The sequence below is a fragment of the Marmota monax genome, unplaced genomic scaffold (genome assembly GCF_021218885.2).
Source record: "Marmota monax isolate L192 unplaced genomic scaffold, Marmota_monax_Labrador192_F-V1.1 WCK01_AAM20220418_F8-fsc00250, whole genome shotgun sequence".
Classification (NCBI taxonomy): Eukaryota; Metazoa; Chordata; class Mammalia; order Rodentia; family Sciuridae; genus Marmota; species Marmota monax.
Genome location: NW_026693876.1, coordinates 1,860,505 through 1,882,984, shown reverse-complemented (window position 1 = coordinate 1,882,984; position 22,480 = coordinate 1,860,505). Strand labels below are relative to the sequence as shown.

Here is a 22,480-nt window from a genome sequence, read left to right as displayed (position 1 = left end):
TGAGCAACTGTGAATGTCAGTGAATAAATACAATTTTATAATTACAGAAAGACTGAATGTTTTGTCCAATGTTACCCACTGAAAAGATATTTAAGATTGAACAGCCATTTAATGCTCTGAGTAATGGCCCATTTCTGTACTATGGGTGTGAAACAATTCCTAGAAAAATAAGCATATGCATTATCAAAGTGTAATTTCCCCTGGCATTAAGCGGCTTCCCTGCAGATTCCTTCCTAACAATAGAAAAGCAAAAGTTCCACAGTGTAGCAAGGGTGACTCACCTTTCATTTCTGCTCCTTCCAGCTCAAGTATGACATTTGCTTAAAAGATGAAACCAGCCCTATTCCAAATAAATGACATCTGGACAGCTCTTCAAGGATGAGGATTTTATTGGAATATAGGCACTTGGCAGAGTAAATGCATGGCTACAAAGTGTTTTGAGTTTATTTGCTTCAAATAGTGACCATAAAAATAAAACTACAGTATAGATTTATTTTTTTTTTTTTCATGAAGTTGCAGACTTCTGAAGCCAAACCCCCAAACCCATTTGTTTACGGAAAAGTACGGAGGCACAAGTTGCCAGCTTTTTCACCTAGTGAAACTGTGTTGTTAAGTCAGCAATGTCCTTCCCTTTCCCCATCTGAAAATTGCTGTGTAGCACCTAACAGTCACTTTTTATAAGGAAGGAAAGTCTGGGAGAATAGTAAAACTCTCTGAAGTCATGGGCTCTGATCCGGAGAACTGCAAAACCAGCCTTGAGAATCTTTATAATCAAATATAGGTCAGACCTAAGAAACTGCTGTTCTTCACCTTCAGCCTCTTTATAAAGCTTTTGGAAAAACTGGAATCTTATCCTTATAGTCACAAGGGTAGTTTTCTTTCTTTCTTTCTTTCTTTCTTTCTTTCTTTCTTTCTTTCTTTCTTTCTTTCTTTCTTTCTCTTTCTTTCTTTTTCTTTCTTTCTTTTTTGGTTAGGAAAAAAACAGATAATGCAAGGCACTACTCTCTGTCCTCCAAACTACATAGGAAAAAATGACAAGCCAATTTTTTTTCCCCAAGGAAAATATTTTCTTCGTGAAAGGTCAACAGTAACATAAATGGTTTAATGTCATCATTTTTGCCAAAAACCACGTCTTCGGATTTTAGGCATTTCTAATGCTTTGCCCATAGCAGAAACCCCCCCAGAGCAACACGTGGAGGCCTTTCGCTGCTCATTGAGATCACAGTAGCCTCGCTCCCATCAGGAAGCCACCAAAGCAACACACACAAACCAGCGAGAGCAGCAAGACAAACACCTGGAAGTTCTTCCCTTCAAACTGTTAACACGGTTACAGATTAATGGCTTCTGTTTCCTGCTCCATCCTAGTATGTAACAAGCACTCTGCTTACTTGAGAGAACTTGTGAAGTGTGTAAAAGCAGAGTTCCTCGACTGCATTTTCCAGCACATCTTGCCACTTCGAGCCCCGTCCTTTCTGCCCTACAGGATGTATAAAAGAAGGGTATGGATACTGGTCCTTCTGAGTCAGTGAAATGAATCCTCCTTTACGGTTGGAAAGTTCTCAGGTTTTTTAAAGGGGGCAAGAAGCCCAGAGGTGAGCAAAGGGAGGAGACTCTGGAAGGGGCTGGCTGTGCCCTGGGACTGCACCCGCACCGGGATCTCCTAGGGAGAGCGCAGTCTGTGGGGCTGGCACTGCTCCTTTGGCTCCTTGCCTTACTGGGCGATGCTTCTGGCCCTCTGGCTATCAGCCCCTTGGACTTTGAACTTTATTGAAGGGAAGACTCACCAAGGGCAGAAAGCCTGCTTACGAACAGCTCCCTTCCTAACAGCAAGCCCCAAATAGCCCCTGCACAGCAGCGAGCAGGGTGTTCAGTTCCCACGTTTCCTGAGCAGGGTGACACGTGCCAGTTCCTGTAGGACGCCTCAGGGATATTAAAGTTACTGCACATGCAGGAAGCCATTACTCAGGGCTGTGGGCTTGCAGCAGGAAGCACATAGGATGACTAACCCCTAGGCTCTGTCCTTGAAGAGAGCTTCTGGGAGAGGCAGGAAGTAAACATGATTTCAATACTCGGGGCAGAACGCCAGGATGTGAGGGAGGGAGCCCAGGGTGGGCAGGGACCAAGGGAGGCACGGCCTCTTGCCCTCCTCACCTGTGATGGGATCACCCCTGGACACCAGGGTCTAGCCACTCTAAAAGAAGCTGAAGCAATTCGGATACTATTATTCATCCTTTATGGGGAAGGGAAATATTTTAATTCTTGATTAAATGGCTGACCTGTGAAACCAATTCTCAGAAGAACTGATATAAATGCACTTGATGGGGATAATCAAAACAGGCTCTTAGGACAATATGTTGAAATCTAATATTAAAAAGTCTCTGGAAGGAATCTTCAGGATGTAGTACTTGGGACAATCTGGCATTTTCTGAAGGACAACAGAACAAATCTTAATTTTTTGCAAGTAAGTCCATTCTATCTTGAACATTAATGGTTACAGACTATGCTCCATTTAGAAGATTTGGTATTCTCACAAATATTTCTATTTCCTTCCAAGAAGAAAGAACAGCAGCTTTTTCATGGTGGTATCCCCAGTGGTTTTAAACTCACAGGAACTCAATTAACTTGCTGAACGACCAAATGATTTCTACTTTTTGGTAACATTTTTGGAACTTGATTATACAAACCTTGGCTTCTGTCTTTATTCATTCCTTTTTTTTATTCATTTATTTTGTTCCCTTCTGTGAATGAGTCAGGATCATTTGAATGGAAAGAGAGAAAGCTGCTATGGTTTGACAATTGGCACTTGTTTTTCTTCTAGACTAAATTCTCATGGGCCTTTTAATTTGTATAAGACAAAGCACCTTACCTTTTCTTTTTTTATTACTATGCCTAATACTGTATGTGGCATGCAGTAGCTGTTCAAATAATGTTTTGTTTAACTAGTAGGCTTTAAGCTCCATAATTTAGCTGAGTTCTTTGCACCGTCTATGGCTAATTTGAAATGCTTTCAGGATTATATACGTCAATGAGATTTCCTTGCCTCATCTGAATTTCCTTAAAAGGTGATTAACTGATAAGAATCAATAAAGATTCATTAACAAGAAATTGATAGCAGAATTAGGAACAGGCCCAGACAAGATCACAACCTTCCTCCCTCAGTTTCTACTCAGCTTCTCCGGAGACCACACAGGCATGGGCGGCCCCCTGGGGTGCACATGGCAGGGGCCACTAGGGTCCTGACCTTCCCTTCCTTGCAGACTGACTGAGGACAAATGCTGAGTCTTGAAGAGACTGTGAACTTGATAGAGTACATGGTGAGGCTGGAGTTACAGTATATATTTGTATTCTTACTCAAAATTTAAAAGCCTTAAAGTGCAAGTGGAAAACTGCACCCGTGCAACGTGAGAATACCAAGCCCTGAGCTCCCTCTCCTGGCTTGAGCTCTCTCTCACCCCAGCCCTCAGTGCTTTGGTGATGCCTATTAAAATGCTAAAGCAATCATTCATGGTGGAGCGTCCTGTCCCACAAAGGCCTGCCTCCGTGTTCACACCCTGTGTGTGTTACCTCTGGAAATAGTTCAGAATTTTTTGATTAGCAACTCCTAAGCATACCCATAACTAGAACCCTTTAACTGACTTTGTTTGAAGAAAGACTATTGCCAAATTATCCCTCTCACTCCTCTGAGGGCTGCTCTGGGGCGCTCTCCTGACAAACTTCCCACTCCTTCCCGTCCTCTAGACCCTGGGTGTGGGGGGCGCTCTCGACCACCCACTGACACTCATGAACGCGGGCAGCCTTAACCTCAGTAACACTTCCCACAGCTGGGGCCGTGCAGCTTTCCCCTCCCATTGCTTCTCCTTCCTCAGAAACCTGGCTCTCTCTGGGGCAGCCGGGGTCAGAACCTACAGTGCCACCTTCCTGCAACACAGCCTCTCCTTCACGGGCCTCCAGCATGGAAGTCCCTGCTGCCGGCTCCCTCTCAGGGGGCTCCACAGCCTCTGCTGGCCCCTCCGCAGAGCCTGGACAGCTGGCATCCTGGCTGAACTCTCCACTGGCTGGCTGAGAAGCAGGGCTGCTGGCCTCTGGAAATGCCCCCGTGTCCACTCCGGGGACCTCAGCCACTGGAAGGGGAGGTTGGGCCTCCATCTCACTGACTGGGCTTTCCTCAGAGTTTTCCTGGGGGGCAGCTGCTGGACTGCCATCGGTGTAGATTTGGGGTTCCTCTTCTTCTTTTTCATTTTCTTGGGGAACCAGGGTCTCATTTGTGTCTGTTCCCATCCCTGGGGCTGACTCCGCTGGTCCATCAACCGTCACCGTCAACAGCTCTCTGAGCTCCTTCAAGGATCCTGAGGCAGCCATGGACTCGGGCTTTTCAGGGCTGGGTTCTTCATCCCCAGGTGGCTTTCCCGACTTTAGCTCTGATGAAGGTGTGCTCAGGGCTCCTGCAGCGCCCTCTGCAGCCAGGTCATTAAGCACCTGCTCATCCGCACCTGGAGGAGGGCTGGGCCCAGGGAGAGAAAGGCTTTCTCCTTCTGCCTCCGGCTGCTGGTGTTCCTCTGACTCCTGGAACACCTCGTTGCCACTCGGGGTCTCGCTATCTGGAGCTTCCGGAGGGACAAGGGCAGACGGTCTCCTGGCAGGGCTGGCCTGGTTTGACCCCGGAGGGGTTTTAAGATCTGTTAAGCTGGACACGCTTTCACTGGGCAAGGCCAAATTGTCTTCAAATAAGTTGTGTTTCTTCAGAATCGCAGCCTCCTTTATCACTGAGATACACCAGAAAACAAAACACAACATTAACACTCTGCTTGGCAAACCTGGATTTTCTGATTTTTATCCAGAAACCAAACTCCCTGCCACCCTCTCTGGATACCCACATTCTCAACTTCAAGACCCGGTTTATGGCCATCCTCTTCTAGCTCCCCTTCCCTGATGACCAGTGACTGCAAATGTCTCTCCAGACTCAACCCTGGCAGCATTCATTCATTCATTTATTCAAACTGCAGATGTCTGTGGGGCATCAATATGGAACCAGCACTGAGAATCCAAGGTGCATTAGAGATGGCCTTTGCTTTCGGAGACTCATAGTCTACAGCAGCGTCTCACTCAGAGAGGCCCCATCACATTGCATGCTAATATGCGTAGCTCTGTGTGTCCACCTAGATTGGAATTCCTGCAGGGCAGGGGTGGCCTTTATACCTATACTTTTTCTCAGAGTATAGTCCTGAGTGTGTCCTAGGTGTTCAGTTCTGATCATGCATCTGACAGAGCCTCGTTGGCATGAAAATCTGTGCTCACGGAGAGCAGCCTCGAAGCCTTGGGAGGGAGGCAAGACAGCAACAACAAAACAGTAGCAGCTATTTCTGGCCACAGGCCTCCACTCCTGGCTGTGAGGGCTTGCGGTCCCAATAAGGCCACATTCCTGGGGGTGCCATCCCTATCAGAGGCAGTATAGACTTGTGTCTTTGGTATAATTTTTCATCAGCTCGCCATAGACTATTCTAATGAAATTAGGATATCGTGACAATTTTCTTATTTTTAAAAAAATTTATAGAATTTTATTTGAAAAACAGGGAAATATAGAATACGTGAAATTTTTAAAGTGCATTGTGACAATTTCTTTTTTAAACATTTCTTTATAATTTCATTAAAAAACACACGTGGGGAAATACTGATATAATTAGGTTTTGACAGTTTTCTGACAGAGGGCAGTCAAGTGTCCAAAGGAAAGGAGCCTTCTTCCAAATCACCCAGAGGTGGCTGTGATAGCTGCCTGCGGCCCTGACAGGGTCCTCCTTGGTGTGGACACCATGCCGGCCCCTTTACATGCCTCATCTCCTCAATCCCTGTGATTAGCTACTGTGACATGCATGGGCCTTGTGCACGGCCAGTTTTCTATGTGGAAGCATTTAGGGACACTCCAGGTCTCTGCCACGGAGACCAGATGCCTCCTAGGCCTGCAGTTTGATGGTGGCCCTCTCCAGCATATTTTTATCAAAGTGTCCCCATTTACACTCCAATCCCAGGCAAGGTCCGATTCCACAGCACACCGGGTGCCAGAGTCCTAGTAAGGCTCCCAGGGCACTATGTCATCATCACTCTGTGTCTTTTTCTGTCTGACCTAGCGAAGGTGAGGAATGTGCTGAGCAAGCTTTGGTAGAGCCTGCGGCTGGAGCCACCGCTGCCCTGCTCCGGGAGGGGCCCTGAGCCTCTGCCCACAGCTCTTTCCCCGGTTCCATCTGGCACAGTGCTTGGAGACAGCTCTTCAGAAGAGACCCTCATTTAATCCCCCTAAGCCTCAATTTTCTCATCTGTTAATGGAAGCTTTACATTCCCATCTCCAGAGTTCATGTTTGTTGAAAGAGGATAATATCTGAAGGGCTAGAACACTGAGTGTCAAATCAGGGGAGCTCAGTCAAGGTCACCTCCTTCCCCCCGCCACCCTTGCTCTCTAATGCCAACACACCAATGCCAACTGTCTCTTCCCCTTTCTTAGTCTTCCTAAGTCCCACTTCAGAAGTGATTCCCTCTACAGAGAGTTCCCTCCAGTGCCCGGTAAGCCCTCTTACCTTTTAGAGCTTCATCAAGGAGGATCTGATATAAAATCTCCTCGTAGACATTTTCAACGTGGATCATATTGGTGTGATCTGCAAAGATGAATTGCTCGTATTTCTGAAGCTCCTGAAGAGACAGAAATAAGAGGATAAAGAGGAAAAGCCGTGCAATGGGATTCCTGGTCTCTGGGAAGATAAGGCAAGGGTGACTCCCACTTGTGATTCCCCCATCCTGGGAGTGCATGGAGGGACGAGGGTCATGTTGGCCCACAGGCAAAAGATGCTTAGATAATAACTGAGTCCAGCCATCGTTGACTGTGTTCTCTCCAATCTGAGTCACTCTAGGCACCCAGGCACGTATGCAGGGTTAACTGCCCAGGACAGGGTGGTGCTTGACCATTGGCAGTTCCAGTCCCTTCCCTCATCCTGGGCACACATCCTAGGTGCCTCAAGGGGGAAGACAGAAGAGATTTTTGGATCATCTCCAGGCCTTGTCAGTGGTTCTGGGCCGCTTTATTTTCTATCATATCCAATGTATTTCCTTTTGAATTTAATGCCAACAGTATTTTATTGTATATAATATAATACACAGATTTTAAAAGTACAGTCCAATAATGTTAAACATATAAATATACCTATGTAACCACAACCCAGATCAGGATGGAGAACACCTCCTTTGCCCCCAAGGCTCCTCCTTGGCCCCTCTCCAGCCCATAGCCCTCCAACAGAGAAGCACCATCTGACACACGTCACGATAGATTCATTTTTGCTTGTTCATGAATAAACAAAATTATATATTCATTTGTGTTTGCTTTTCAGATTTTTCCATGTTTCTGCATGTATCTATAGCTCATTCCTTTCCATAGATAAATAACATTTACCATATGGATAAACTAAAATTATTTATCCATACTCCTTGGACATTGAGATTTTTCCAGTTTTTGACTGTCAGAACTGCCATGTTATTGGTACATATTAATTATAGAGAATTATGGGTTTTGTTGTGACATATTCATACATGCATAGTACTTATTTTGATCATCTGCACCCCTCCCCACTGTTCTCTCCATGACAGTATAATGTATTTTGACATATCATACATACATGGAATATAACTTCCCAGTTTGGTGGTTGTACATGATGTGGAGCTACACTGGTTATGTATTCATATATGAACATAGGAAAGTTATGTCCGATTTATTCTACTGTCTTTCGCATTCCCATTCCCCCTCCCTTCCAATCTGGTGAACCTCCACTCTTCCCTCCCCCAACCCCTCACCTATTGTGAGTCAGCATCTACCTATCAGAACATTTGGCCTTCTGTTTTTGGGGATTGGCTTATTTCACTTAGCATGATAGTCTCCAGTTCCATCCATTTACCAGCAAATGCCACAATTTAATTCTTCTTTATGGATGAGTAATATTCTATTGTGTATATGTACCACATTTCTTTATCCATTCATATGTTGAAGGGCATGTAGATTGGTTCCATAGCTTAGATTTAGTGAATTGAGCTGCTATGAACATTGATGAGGCTGCATCACCATAGGATGCTGAGTTTATGACTTTGGGGTATATGCTGAGAAGTGGTATAACTGGGTTCCATTCCAAGTTTTCTGAGGAATCTTCATACTGCTTTCCAGAGTGGTTGCACCGATTGCAGTCCCACCAGCATTGCCTTTTCCCCCATATCCTTGCCAACATTTATTGTTACTTGTTTTTGTTTGTTTGTTTGTTTGGTACTCAGGATTGAACCCAAGGGTGCTTAACCACCGAGCTACATTTCCATCCCTTTTTATATTTTATTTAGAGACAGGACAGAGCTATAGTAACAAAAATGGCATGGTATTGCCAGTTGCGTAGGGCTTCGCTAAGCTGCTGAAACTGCTGGCTTTGAACTCATGATCCTCCTGCCTCAGCCTCCCCAGCCACTGGGATTACAGGTGTGCACCACCATACCTAGCTATTATTTGTATTCTTAATAATTGCCATTATGACTGGAGTGAGATGAAATCTCAGTGTAGTTTTAACTTGCATTTGTCTAATTGCTAGAGATATTGAACATTTTTTTATATATTTGTTCACTGATTGTATTTCTTCCTTGTGAAGTACCTGTTTAGTTCCTTGCCCATTTATTGATTGGGTTACTTTGTGTTTTGGTGTTATGTTTTTTGAGTTCTTTGTAGATCAATGCTCTATCTGAGGTGCAGTTGACAAAGATCTTCTCCCATTGTGTAGGCTCTCTCTTCATGTTTTGATTGTGTCCTTTGCTGTGAAGAAGTTTGATACCATCCCATTTATTGACTCTTGATTTTACTCCTTACACTTTAGTAGTCTTGTTGAGGAAGTTAATTCCTAAGCTGACATGAAGGAGATTGGGGCCGACTTTTTCTTCTATTAGGCACAGAGTCTCTGGTCTAATGCCTACCTAGGTCCTTTATCCACTTTTGAGTTTTGTACAGGGAGAGAGATAAGGGTCTAATTTCATTTTATTACTTATAGATTTCAGGTTTTCCCGGCACCATTTGTTGAAGAGGCTATCTTTTCTCCAAGATGTGTTTATGGTGCCTTTGTCTAGTACAACTGTATTTATGTGGATTTGTCTCTGTATCTTTATTCTATACCATTGGTCTTCATGTCTGATTTGGTGCCCACACCATGCTTTTTTTGATACTATACCTCTCTAGTATAATTAATTTAAGGTCTGGTGTTGTGATGCCTCCTGCTTTACTTCTCTTGCTGAGGATTGCTTTGGCTATTCTGGGCCTCTTATTTTTCCAAACTAATTTCATGACTGCTTTTTCTATTTCTGTGAAGAATGTCATTGGAACCTTAATAGGAACTGCATTAAATCTGTATTGTACTTTTGGTAGTATGGCCATTGGGACAATATTAATTCTGCCTATCCAAGAACATGGGAGATCTTTCCATGTTCTAAGGTCTTCTTCAATTTCTTTTTGTTGCTGAATCTGGCTTTGAACTCGTAATCCTCCTGCCTCAGCCTCCCAAGCCATCTTCTTCAATTTCTTTCTTTAGTTTAACAGGGTTTTTTTTGTTTGTTTGTTTGTTTTGAGGCCTTAAGGACTTTATTTATCTTGGGTATATACCTAGAAGTGAGGTTTCTGGGTCATAAGGTAGACATAGCTTTAACTTTATAAGAATCATGTGAGGATTATTCAAAAACATTCTCCTCCATTCTTCCAACTGACCCTGACATTCACCCATTCCTTCTAAGACAGCCCAGGCATGATGCAAAATCCCTTAACCTTTTCTGATTTCTAAGGATTTCCCAATGGCTGCCTGTGATCAGCACAAGGACAGGGCAGGGATCATAGTGTACCAAATCACGTTCCAGTGATTAAGTCAGCAATCTTTGCACTGATGGTTCTGGCTCTTAGAGAACTGGAGTGGATTTGATGCCTTCAGCAAGTGAGTGGAAATCACAACATTCAAACAAATTTCAGTGCTAAGACTTGGAGGTGCTATGGTCCAGGTTTATAATGCCAGTAGGCAATGATGGGATCCCTTGATACCCACCTGAGAGGAAACCCAAAGGCTTGGAGAGACATGAGCTTCAGTGACTCCTAGACAGTTTATGAGACCAGGATGATGTGCAGATCACTGCCCAGGAGACTGGACACTGTCCTGGATGCTCCATTGGCTCCTGGGTAAGCCATGTCACCACTCTGAATCTCTGTCTTTTCCTCTGATAAATGAGGGACAGAGGTTCATGCGTGGAACACCATTTCATCTTCCCTTCCTCTGTCATTCATCCCTGAGGACCAACTGAAGGCACAACTATGGCAAGTCTTCCATGATCCTAAAAGCAGGGTCCAGCACAGTCCCAGGAATCCTCCTACATTGGGCCACTGTTGTGCTCCCCATGTGGCATCCCACATGCCTGTCACCTGCCTCTACACTGTGAACTCCAGGACAGCAGGGACACTGCTGGGGCACAATGCCTTGATCGTATTTGATGCATTTTAATACATGGTTAATGAATAAATAGCCTTTAAAGTTTCAACCAACAGAATAATTCTGTGAGAATGAATAATGGAAGGACATTTGTACTGCTGTGACATGCCCAGTTTTACAAAACAGGTCTTCTATATTGAATTGATTGAACTTCATCATATGCTTAATTCTCTGAACCAATTAAATTGGAATCCTGGGGGTGAGTCTTGGGGATTTTTTTCCCCAAAGTTCCCTAGGTTCTTCTAATAGCAGCTAGGATAGGGTTGAGTGCCACAGAACTAGAAGTTCCCAAGAACCAAGGCAAACACGTGACAGTAAAATAAAGACTCCTATGAAGCAGATAATCCCCGGATTTACCCATTCTGTAAATACAGAGCTTTGAAAGCTCATGACACTGACACAACATCCCTCATTCTTAAAAACTCAGAGTCACAGGCTCTTCTGAAAGCATTGTCTCTTGGTTCAATTGCAGGTCTCTGTGGACTGGACCCAGCTCCCTCTGCTGAGGCTCGGAAGTGAGGTGTAGACAGGAAGGGGAACCGTCTTCACCTTGCCCTTGTCTGGGAGGAGGTGGCTCTGAGACCTCCAAACTGTCTTAGGGACTGAAAAAGAGAAGTCCAACTGCAGGCATGTTTAGAGGTGGACTCAGTGGTGGGCTGGGTGACGACACTTTCTGTACATAAGGCCAAGGGACAGTCATGTAGGCCAACTCTTTCCCCTTTAGCTTAATCAAATGCTTTTCTACTAAAGAAATACACCCCCCCAAAATAAATGCCAGTACTAGATACACCAATGACTAGCTGAAGGAAAATGGCATTTACAGAATATAAAAATGACCACAGAAAATTCCACAGTGAAATAAACTCACAGATGAATTTTAATGTGTCATTGCTTGGAGACTCTCCAAGCTGCCAAAAAGCCCTTTATGGGATAAAGAAGTTCTTGAATCTTTACTCCAAGAGGGAGCAGGCCTTGCCAATGCCCAAGCTTGCAAGCCATTCTTAAAACGTAGAAGTGTGACAGGCGAGCAGCCTCAGGGAACCCACCATGGTACAGGTGAATGTGGACTGTTTAAATTCGGGTGGGAACCTGCTCTGTGACTTTGGCCTTGTTGCTTAACCTCTCAGATTTCCTCATTTGCACAACGAGGATATAAATAGGACCTCCTCAAAGGGCTATTGTGAAATTTCTTGCAATAATCCACTTTGTTTAAGCATCTCAAGGATTCATCAAGTGTTAAGGGTATCATTCTAGTCTTCTCAATCTTAAGAAAGATACTGCAAAATATTATTGGCTTCATTTAAAAAAGATGAATTCTAGACCAAAAGAGGAGAAGTGACTGGCCCAGGGCCCAAGGGCAGAAACATGCAGGATCTGGGACTTGAACCCTGGTTCTGAACCAGCCCTAAGACTCCACTTGCCCACTACTCTTCCCCTCAGACCAAGTCACACCTCTGTGATCGTGGCTATCCTTGTGTGCCGGCTGTGTGCAGCACATTTACACAATGTCATTGATTTCATTAAGCAAACATTACTGGATGTAACAGAACAAATACCCTACTGTCATCATGTTGCTGGAGATTTTCTGGATGTTGAAGTCAAGTTTCGGAGCACATGTTAGACTTATGAGCCGTGCTATAATAGGGAACACCTGGTCCCCTTAGGCATTCTGTGCCAACCCTTAGCTTGGCTCAAGTTCAGATAATTACCCTTTGAGATTTCCTCTAGTTCAGGGGTCAGCAAATCCTGGCAGTTTCCTGTTTTTGTAAATAAAGCTTATTGGAACACAGACTTAGATCTGTCTGTGCGCTGTCTCTGGCTGCTTTGGTGCCACAACCACAGAGTTGAGCAGTCACAACAGAAATGATAAAATGGCCCATGAAGCTTAAACTATTTACTATTTATAAAAAAGTGTGACAACCCTCCCCCCTCCGGGCCCAGTCAGATGTTTGCAAGTACAGAGCAGCGAAAGAGCTCATTTGAACTTCAGAGGTAATAAGAGCAGGCTCTTTAGAGTGACCCATTCGCTTACTGGTTTGCACGTGGATGCCAGTGCCTTCTGCATGGTGGGAAGTGTGATCTGAACCAGCGCCTCCTGAAAGATCTTCTTCCGGATGGTGCTGCTGTCATAATCATATTGCTGTCAATGCAGAAACATATGTTAAACAGGAACACGACAATCTGTTAACTTTCCCTTAAACAAAAAACTCAAGACACCCACGTCATCTCCCTCCCCCAACCCAAACTTCTGAGGACTCTTGCATTTACAAGGTCTCAGAGATCTTTCTGTGTCATTCCTGCATACTCTAGGTGTAGGTTGTGACAGAATGACCCATCTCACCATCCCCTCTTACAGATATGGAAACTGAGGCAAGGTCAAAACAGAGAGGTGCCATCTGTGTTATCAAGTAGTTGGAGATAGAAGTAGGGGGTGAGTTTGCACCTCATCACCCTGTCTGGGTAGGCCCATGGGAGTCACGGTTGGCTATTACATTACACTCTGCTCTGCAGGCAGGGTCAGTGTGTCGCAATGATTTGCACAGAGAAGAGAGGGCCTGGCTCGTAGCACCATCAACACTGAGACCTATCAACCAAAGAAATTCAATATCTAGAACAAGAAGGATGATGGTTCTCTCTGTTCTGAATTGAATATCCACACCTGGCGCCCAGGTTTTGATTTTCGATGTCACTTCAAGGTGATCACAGACAATGTAGAGAACAGTCACTGGCATATGAGCAGAATGGTCAGGCCAACTGAAGGATAGTTGGGTGAGGGCATTTATCAAGTATTAGGGGAGCACTTGATAGTGGCACTATCTTTTCTTTCAGGTCAATTGCAAGTGCATTATTATTGTTTGTATTATCATGTTTTCATTGTTTTTATCATTTTTTAATTTGCAATGATTTGGTTGCTAGAGTTTCCTCTAGTCTACGAGACATCAAGAGCAGGTCTAAAATCCAAGGACCACCTCCAGGCTTTGTGGGACTTTGACCTTCTGAGAGCAGTGTTTAGGGAAACAGCAGGTGGTAAAAAATTAGTAGATCACCACTGAATAGCTGATTGAGCTTTGGTAAATCACTTAAGCTTTTAGAGGATTCGTTTCCTCATCTGTACATTGGGGGTACATTCTAATCATCTCACAACTTCCTGTGAGAATCAAACGAAACAGCCTAAGTGTTTTTAAAAAGCTTTAACAATATACTATATTTATACAAATTCCTATTATTGCAACCATTTACTCTGCACTCACATGTGAAGCCAGTTTAAAACAATTTCATTTGGCAGATACCTTTTCCTTGCAATTCCTTTGCCTTCAGATTTTGATTTTTCTTAAAAATGCTCGCTGATTTTATGGATTTTACTATGTTGTAAACTCTTTGAAGAGAGAATTTGTGCCTTGCCTGTTTTTATGTATTATACAATACCTGTCATAGTGCTTGTGGGGACAGCCAATAACGTTTGTCAAGTTCGACTGCTGTGAAAGTAAGCTTAGTTACTTCTAATGGTGGGTAAGGATGCTGAGTAACTGTAGTCCCTAAAGTCTCCACTAGATGGCAGAAGAGGCATGAAAGCCACTGGGGGAATTGCTGCTGGATGACAGTCACGGGGAGAGGAAGGAGAGGGGAAGAGCAGATTGAAAGGGAGGACAAGGTATTTTCACCTAACAAAAGAAACAGGGGTTTTCTTGTTTTATGCTCCCACAGATGAGAAAAAGCCTTTACCTTCAGGACTCGGAGCTTGACCTTCTCAATGGCAGCTGCAATTTTGGAGGCGTCTCCTTGGAGATGTGGGGAAAGCAACTGTTCAAAGGTGAATACTGCATTTTGCATGAGCTAGAAACCAGAACAACACAGAAACAGAACAAGTGAGAGGCTGGGATGACCACCCAGCGATGTCCATTTGGGCTTGGAGAGAAGGGATGGGTTGAGCCCACAGAGTCCTGCTGTTCTGGGAGGTGAGCCAGGGCAACAGGTTCTCATCCCACTACCTGGGCTGTGAGACCAACAGCCACATGGCTACAGGGCAATCAGTAAGAGGTTAGGAGGGACGTATGCAGGTCTGCATGCATGTGGTCGTTTTTTGGTTTTTTTTCCCTCATCTGTTCCCCATCGTCCCTCATCTAGAAAGCCCAGGGCTGTGGGACTGAGATGCCCCTCCTCCATACTCTGGTGCTGCAGCCACAGATTGACAAGATGAGGTGGGAGCCTTTGCCAACCATTTTCAGGCTGCATCTCCAGGCTTAGGTGGACATCAACTACTCCACAGCACATCTCTCTGCTTCCCATCCTACCACCTCACATCCTTCCTTTCTCTGCAAGGCTGGGAAGGGAGAGAGGGTGAGGTCAGGAGACAGAGATGGTTCAGATAGATGTCTTATTCTCTACAGTTGTACCTGTATCCAGTCCTCAGGGGTGCACTCTTATCTAGATTGCCGTTAAACTGTTGCCCAGTTTTGTTCCTTGCCCATCTTTAATCCCTGACAACTTAGAGGTTAGATAATAAGATATAATGATGACTCCTACCCATAAGAAAAAAAAAAACAAAACATTCCTTTCTTTCCCATGCCTGGGATTGATCCCACACCATTTAACCCACTTTCATCACTGTAGTGAATTTATCTAAGAATCTGTGTCACTACTGATCTGTGAAATGGGATCTGGCACAATGTCCAGCCTAGAGTAAGCTCGCCCCAAAATATCTGTGAAATAGAACAGCGCCTGGTTACAACTTTCTTCATTTAGGAATACTGTAATACAGAAAGAGTTTGGTATTCATTTCTGTTCCTGGGGAAAAAAATTCCTTGTGGGTAAAAAAAAAAAAAAGGAATCTATCAATAGACACAAGAAATTCAAATATGAAGTCATGATTGATTGGCTGGCTTACTCTTAATCAGATTAGGAAATTAACTTAAGCCAGTTGTTCTCAATCCCAGCTGTGTATTAGAAAGAGTGGGAAGGCAGGCAGGGGAAGTTCTTTAAAGGCAGCAGAATACAACAGACACTAGTATGGCAATATGTAAATCAATGGATGTGTAACTGATGTGATTCTGCAATCTGTATATGGGGTAAAAATGGGAGCTCATAACCCACTTGAATCAAATTGTGAAATATGATATATCAAGAACTATGTAATGTTTTGAACAGCCAACAATAAAAAATTTTTAAAAAAATTTTTACATATATATAAATTATAAATATTTACATATGTAAATTAATATTTATGGGAATTACATATATAAAATATCTGTCCACCTACTTATATACATCAATATATATTCAGAATCACTAGGGATAAGGTGGAGACATCGGTATGTCTTAAAATCTCCCCAGAAGTTTCTAAAGTGCAGGCCAAGCAAGGTGAAAAGCATCGAGCAACCAAGTAATAACCAATTAATGCTACTCCAGTCCCTCAGGTATTTCTTCTCTGTGATGCTCATCAACATGGAAGGAAGGAGAAGCCTGTGAAGGACAGAGTGTGTCTTCAATCAACAGGACGGAGGAATCGTGCCCATTTCCCTGAGTGACACCAGTACCCGCTCCTCTTCCAGCACCTTTCTCTGCCCCCTCTCCGTCCTCATGAACCAGGGCTGCCTGTTGCTCCCACCTCCTGCATGTCGTTCTGTGTCCTCTGGACCACCAGATCCACGTGGGGGCATCTGAAGCGGCTCTGGAGTTCCTGCAGGCGCTCTGGGAGCAGGTTGACTTTAGTGTAACAAGGTTCCATCTTCACAGATTCCAGAGGAAGATTCATAAGCTGGTCTAGATGCTGCGTTTCAGTGAAGAGAAAAATTAAATACCTTCAGTCTGGAGCCATGTCATACAGTTAGAGTGAATCACTACTCAGACCTGGGACATTTTCAGCTGCTTTGTTTTCATTCTTCAGTGGGTCCCTTGGGCAACTCTATTGCTAGGACAGAAACCCATGTCAGAAACAACCGGGTGACAAGACCCAAGGGTGCATTCAGGGGGACTCCAGCTTCTTAAGTTCTTGATAAACTCCAAGTTCCCACTCCAAAGCTCAAGAATCAAGCAGGCAGGCTCTTTGGCAAATGGAATTGGCAAGACTTTCTTAAAGGAGTGACAGCCCTCTCCTAAACCCCAGGGAGACTAGGAAGCTCCCTGGACTCCTAGACTCGGGGAGGGAAGCAGGCTTCCTCACACCCCTCTGAGGCTCTGCAGGGCGCACAGGGCTTCCCTCTGCAGAAGGCCTCTCTAAGGTGCTCGTGATGGAGAGTGGGTGAGAGGAAGAGGGTTGACAGCAGACACCCAGCTTTGAAAGCTGGGGTCTCTCCTACTCAGTTTGCACAACTGCCACCTTAATCAATGAGGCCACAGGGCTTCTTCCTGCAAGAGCCCAGCTGCTGAACCCCCACGATTGTCAACATACTCTCACAGGCAAATGTTGCCGCAACAGAAACATTCTATTTTCAAAGTTTATTTTAAAATATTTTTTTTAAACTGAAGAATGGTTGCTTAATATAAAAAGGAGACTAGGTGGAGAAGAAGACAGAAAGAAGGTTGCTAAGAATGAGGACTCCAGGGAGAGAGGCAGGTTGAACCTTGAGAGGCAGGATGCATCGTCTGTCAGGAAGTGTTAAAGGGCCATTCCTGTTGTTCTTTAAAGGGAAAAATTACTCTCTTTAAGAAGCAAATTATGGACTGGTTCACTGAAGTGTAATTAATGATCAAAAGCACAGTCAAATTTGACCCTTATTGTGTGATTAAGGAATGTGTCATTTAAAAAAAAATATGTCAATTATTTAAGCAGGCAGGGGAGGAAAAACGGGTTGTCACTTTGCTCTTATTAAATTGTCAAAGTTCAAACAGGCAATAACACCTATCACTGATGGCAATGTGGGGGAGAAAGCCCCTGCCATATACAATTAGTGGAATGTAAAATTTAAACCTTTTTTAAAAAGTACAATGAAAACATCTATTAACATGAGAAATATACCTTTCAACCCAGGAATCTATCCCACAGAAATAAAAACATCAGGATATAAGGATATATGTACAGGTAATTTATTGTAGCTTTGTTCATGGTGCCAGCAATATTGGCATGATTGAATAAATCATGGTGCTTTCATATAGGAAATATTATGCAGCCATCACAAAGAATGATTTAGAGCTAGAATGGTTACCATGGAAACAGTTTCATGAAGTATTTTTGAATGAGAAAACTGACAAGCAGTGCAGTGTAGGAAATATAAAGCCACTTTTCTAAAAGCAAATCATAAGAAAATAGTTTATGAATATGCATGTTTATATACTATATAAGCATGGGGAAAGTACAGGGTAGCACCTGCTAAGTCAGTGACACTAGTTATTTAAGAGGAGGTAGTGGTGTTCCGGAGGAAGGGTAGTAAAGGCAAATTTAAAAAACAGGCTGCAAAGAAAACCTCAAAGGGTTTACAAAACAGTGTTGTTTTTATACAATTATACATTTGAATATATGCATAGGGACATAAGAAAGAGACAACACAGAAGGGTGACTACAGCTTACAACAATTCATCGTGTGTTTTATCAAGAGCTACACACGTTTGAAGGTTCCCAACACAATGATATGGCAAATGTTTCAGGAGGTGGAATGCTAATTATTCCAATTTGATCATTATGCACTATATATATGTATCAAATTATCACACTGTATCCCATAAATATGTACAATTGAAAGAAAAAAAATAGCTATTAGCTTTTAATGATGGAAGGAAGAAAGGAGGGAGAGAAGGCAGAAAAGGAAGGAGGGAAGGAGGGAGGGAGGAAGGAAAAGAATCAGAATTAAATCATCTGGTTTAATCTACTGACTTACAGGGATGTGCATCACGATATGTCAAGTAGAAAATTATTCTCAATTTTAGGGTACACCAAATCTTCTGGAGGTCTTGCTGAAACAAGATATCAGGGTCCCTTCCCCAGAGTTCCTGATATGATGAGGGGCCTGAGGATTTGCATTTTTAACAACCAGGTGATAATAACATGCTGGTCCAGGGACCCCACTTTGAAAAACCCCATTCTATATCCTGAGTGTATAGTTTTGAAAATAAACGAATCAAAGAAAGTTCTTTAAATGAGGGTATATGCTTATATATTTGGAAGAACAAAGAAAAAACCCCCAGGAAAACACATGGAGCTACTTATATTACTAATTCAGGGCATGGGAATGAAGGTGGCTAGGAGTTGGGGGAGGACTGGATTCGTGTGTATCAGTGATGATGATTAATTTTGCCTGTGAATATTGTGTATATATGAACTGAGTATACTCTTTCACTTATACAAACATTATTATTTTTGCAACTTGGACATCTTTAATGAAGAAAATTAGGTGAATGGATGGATGTACGAATGGGCAAATAAATGAGGTGGCTGGATGGGTAGAGGAGAGGGCAGATGAGTGGTTGGGAGGGCAGAGGAGAGGGAGGAGAGAGAAAAGGAGGCAGGTGGGCAGATGAAGCACCCTGGGGAGGGCAGCCCCAGCAGCCCAGCCGCCCGCATCTCCTGGCTTGCCATCCTACCTGCTTTAGCTGGGCACCGTCTTTGGTGGTGCGAAAGCTCTGGCTGAGCTCATCCACTTCTTTTTCAAAGAGCGAGCGCACCTCACTGAACCCTGAGCTCACTGGCCCCATGAGCTCCTCCAGAATGGACGCCAGGAAAGGCTGCACACTCTCCCCACAGCTCTTCTCTGCGGGTTGGGCCACCAATGCTGCGGTAGGAAATAGCCAAAAAAAAAGTGTGACTTAGGGTAAAATTGGATCCAGGGCACTGGAGCCAGGTCAGGGTTGGACGGTACCCCATGGAACCACCTAGCAGCTTAGGCAGGTTCAAATGGGCCAGACAGATGGGCACCATGGTCCAGTGCCAGGGCTCCTCAGAATGGAAACCAATGGCTGCTCTGAGAAGCCGCACAAACAGACACTCTCCCCTCCCGAGTTTCCTCTGCCCGGTTTCTTTCTCTTTTGCTTGGTTTCTGAGAACACGCAAAACCTAATACTAAGAAGAAAATGCTGGGGACCCGCCTGCTCCTATCCATCATCCTCCTCATATATGCAGGTTATTTTTCTATAAACATAATTTATTATTTTATAATTTATATTTTTATATATTCATTTCTCTAAGAGAACGAATGTAATTCCATCACCCGCCCCGCACCCACAAACTTTTTAAGGACAATCTTTTCTTGGTCAAATGGAACAAACTTGCATTCAGTTTGCCATCATACCTTCTGTCTCCATTCACAATTAAAGCAAATCCAAACAAGACCACAATATTTTTTTCCCCTGATAAGGAAAAAATATTGCAACAGATATGTACAGAGAACAGAAAATCACAAAGAGGGATTTAAAAAAATGTTGCCATAATTCCTCTCCCCAGAGACAAATACTCGCTTTGACTTGGAGGAGGAAGACCTTGGGTCTGGGTGTGACACAGCAGGGCAGGGGAGCCTGTGGCAGCCAGCACAGGGGGATTCTCAGGATCAGCTAGCTTCAGAAGCAGTGAGTAGGGGACAGGGCTGAGCCTGCTCTGCGGAGCTGGACAGGTCACAAGCCTTGTCACAGCATCCCAGAACTGAAAAGGGAAGCTCAAGCCCCCAGGCATCCCACCTCCATCTTATAGATGGGGGGAAAAGAGGCCTGGCAGTGTTGGGTGACTTAGCCAAGGTCACATCCTAGTTTGCAAAAGTGAGACTAAATTCAAGTGTGTTTTTAAAGTTCTTATTGGCAAAGAACTTGCTTATGGGGAGACGAATGGTTTTGGTTTACAGAAATAAGTCAGAGTCATGGAGGATCAAATGGGTCCTTTGATTCTGAGAATCTTAGATGAATAGCACTAAAAATATTTGGGATGTAAACTATTAAACAGGCCATGGAATTACTAGGAAAAAACCATTTTGGTTGTATGGTTCAAATATGAAACAATCTATGCCTTGTAAAAACGACTTGTTTTGATATTAAAATGCAAAACTGTTTGCCAGGAGAATAAATTAATTATTAGTTAATTAAGTGTGAGAGGAACTACTTGAAAAGAATCTAATTGAAAATTTGGAATAATCCTGCAACGTGAAGTCGTGATTTGGCAGAGCTGGCCAACTTCCCCTGCAGCCAAGGTGGACAAGGCTTGGGAGGGTGGGCGTGGCAGGGGATGCTCCTCAGGGCACTTGCTCTGGCCTCCTGTTTGCCGCAGGGTGCTCCAACCCGCTCTCCTGCCTTCTTTCACCCATGTTTCACTTGGGCCTTCCTTCTTCCATTTTTACTCATAAACATCCTTCTCATGTCTTCAAGGCCCATATCAAATGCCACCCATTGGGGACAGCCTAATGCCCTGGTACCACCTGAACTATGATCTTCAGGTGACAGCTTCCTGAACTATGTATGGTCTTCAGGTGTCTTCTCATGGGCTGCTTAAATTCCACATCCCACACTTGGATGCGCTGCTATTTTCTCAAGCATGCAAAGATGCGGTTGTGAGGAATACCGTGTTGTGACATGTTAATTCAAAAGGCTTGCTCAAGTGAGGACAACTGTCACAAAGCCCTGAGGGGACCACGGAGCCAAAAGGAAGGGTTCAGAGCCAGACTGCCACTCACTAGCTGGGCAAGTTCCTTAATCTCTGCCTCGGTTTTCTTATCTGTACAACGGAGATCATAAAAGTCATTACTTCCTGGGATTATGATGAGGATTAAATGGGTTTACGATTTGCAAAGTGCGTAGAACCGAGAAGGAGCCCTGGAAGCCTGCATTTCCTTCTAACTCTTATTGTACCTGTTGGCATTATCATTCTTTCTTTCTAATTGCCCAACACTCAAAGAGCACCCTCCTTAGGATGCACCCGCACAGTTTTCTGAAGTTGAAATGGGATCCTGACTGGGAACCACTAAGCTTTGTTCTAACCTCTCAGGGCATCTCCCATATTCTTCCTTCTGTCTCTGTATCTGTGACAAGAAGATATTCATCTTCTACCTGGAAAATCATGTTGTCTTTTAATTCTCACAGCCCCTGGACTCAGCAGAAGTAGAATAAATGCTGAAGAAATTAAAAGATAACTACGGAGCAGAGCTCAAGTGCAGAGAGCACTGCTCACTACTCCCACAGTTGTTGTTGTGGTTGTTTGAAATCCAAGGCCCTTTATTAATGCAGCCTGAGATTTCTCTCCTTGTTTAAAGGTAGGAAACCAGAGGTCTGGTTAAAATGTGCTTCCGATATTTTGTTTTAAAAAGACTTCAGGGTTTACTTCTTTTAAAAATTTTTTTTTCTAATTTTTGGGGAGTGCTTAACCACTGAACCACCTTCCAGCCCTTTTTTTATATTTTCTTTAGAGACAGGGTCTCAGTGAGTTGCTGAGGGCCTCACTAAGTTGCTGAGGCTGACTTTGAACTTGCGATCCTCCTACCTCAGCCTCCCACACCTCTGGGATTCCAGGTGTACTCCATTATGCCCAGCTTTTTAAGGTTTCTTTTAGGAAACAACTAATAGTCCAGGGTAGAATCTTTTTCCAGTGTATGAGGACACACAGAGCAACAGATTTAGATGAGAGAATGTTTTAATTTGAGCCATGGGAATGTCTGTGGTTGGGCCCAGCGCAGCCCCAGAGGGCAGAGAGTTGGCACAGGAGTTGGTGTTGGCAGTTTGAAGCTATAGAGAGTGTTTCAACATATATTCAACCCTAGATCATTGCGCTCATGGAGCAATGAGACGTGGATGACAGCAAATGGACAGCGCTCTGGAGTTGCTCTACCTCTGGCTTTGGAAGGCATCGTGTGAACAGACCCAGACAGACACCATGCACTCGTGGTGTTAGGCCTTCTCTCATCTTCTCTCAGCCAGGACCTGTTCTGAGAGCCCAGAAGCAAGCTGAGCTGCAGTATGAAGAGGGCCTGAACTGCACAGGAGAATCCCCCGATCGGACAATCCCATCAGACTGCACGCCTTGGAGTCCAGGAACTGGGGCCTCCGAGTGC

The 22,480-nt window shown here is 44.0% G+C and overlaps 1 protein-coding gene across 1 annotated transcript in view; it reads right to left on the bottom strand.

Moving 5' to 3' along the window:
• Positions 1-371: 371 nt before the first annotated feature.
• The window catches only part of Niban1 (niban apoptosis regulator 1), a 140,679-nt gene continuing 118,570 nt past the window's right edge, over positions 372-22,480 (bottom strand). The window contains exons 9-14 of the mRNA XM_046462697.2: positions 19,041-19,228; positions 16,132-16,293; positions 14,250-14,360; positions 12,559-12,666; positions 6,567-6,678; positions 372-4,763 (exon numbers count right to left, since the gene is read on the bottom strand). Of these exons, the coding sequence (XP_046318653.1) occupies positions 3,673-4,763; positions 6,567-6,678; positions 12,559-12,666; positions 14,250-14,360; positions 16,132-16,293; positions 19,041-19,228 (1,772 nt within the window). The 3' untranslated portion in view covers positions 372-3,672. The remainder of the gene's footprint in view (positions 4,764-6,566; positions 6,679-12,558; positions 12,667-14,249; positions 14,361-16,131; positions 16,294-19,040; positions 19,229-22,480) is intronic.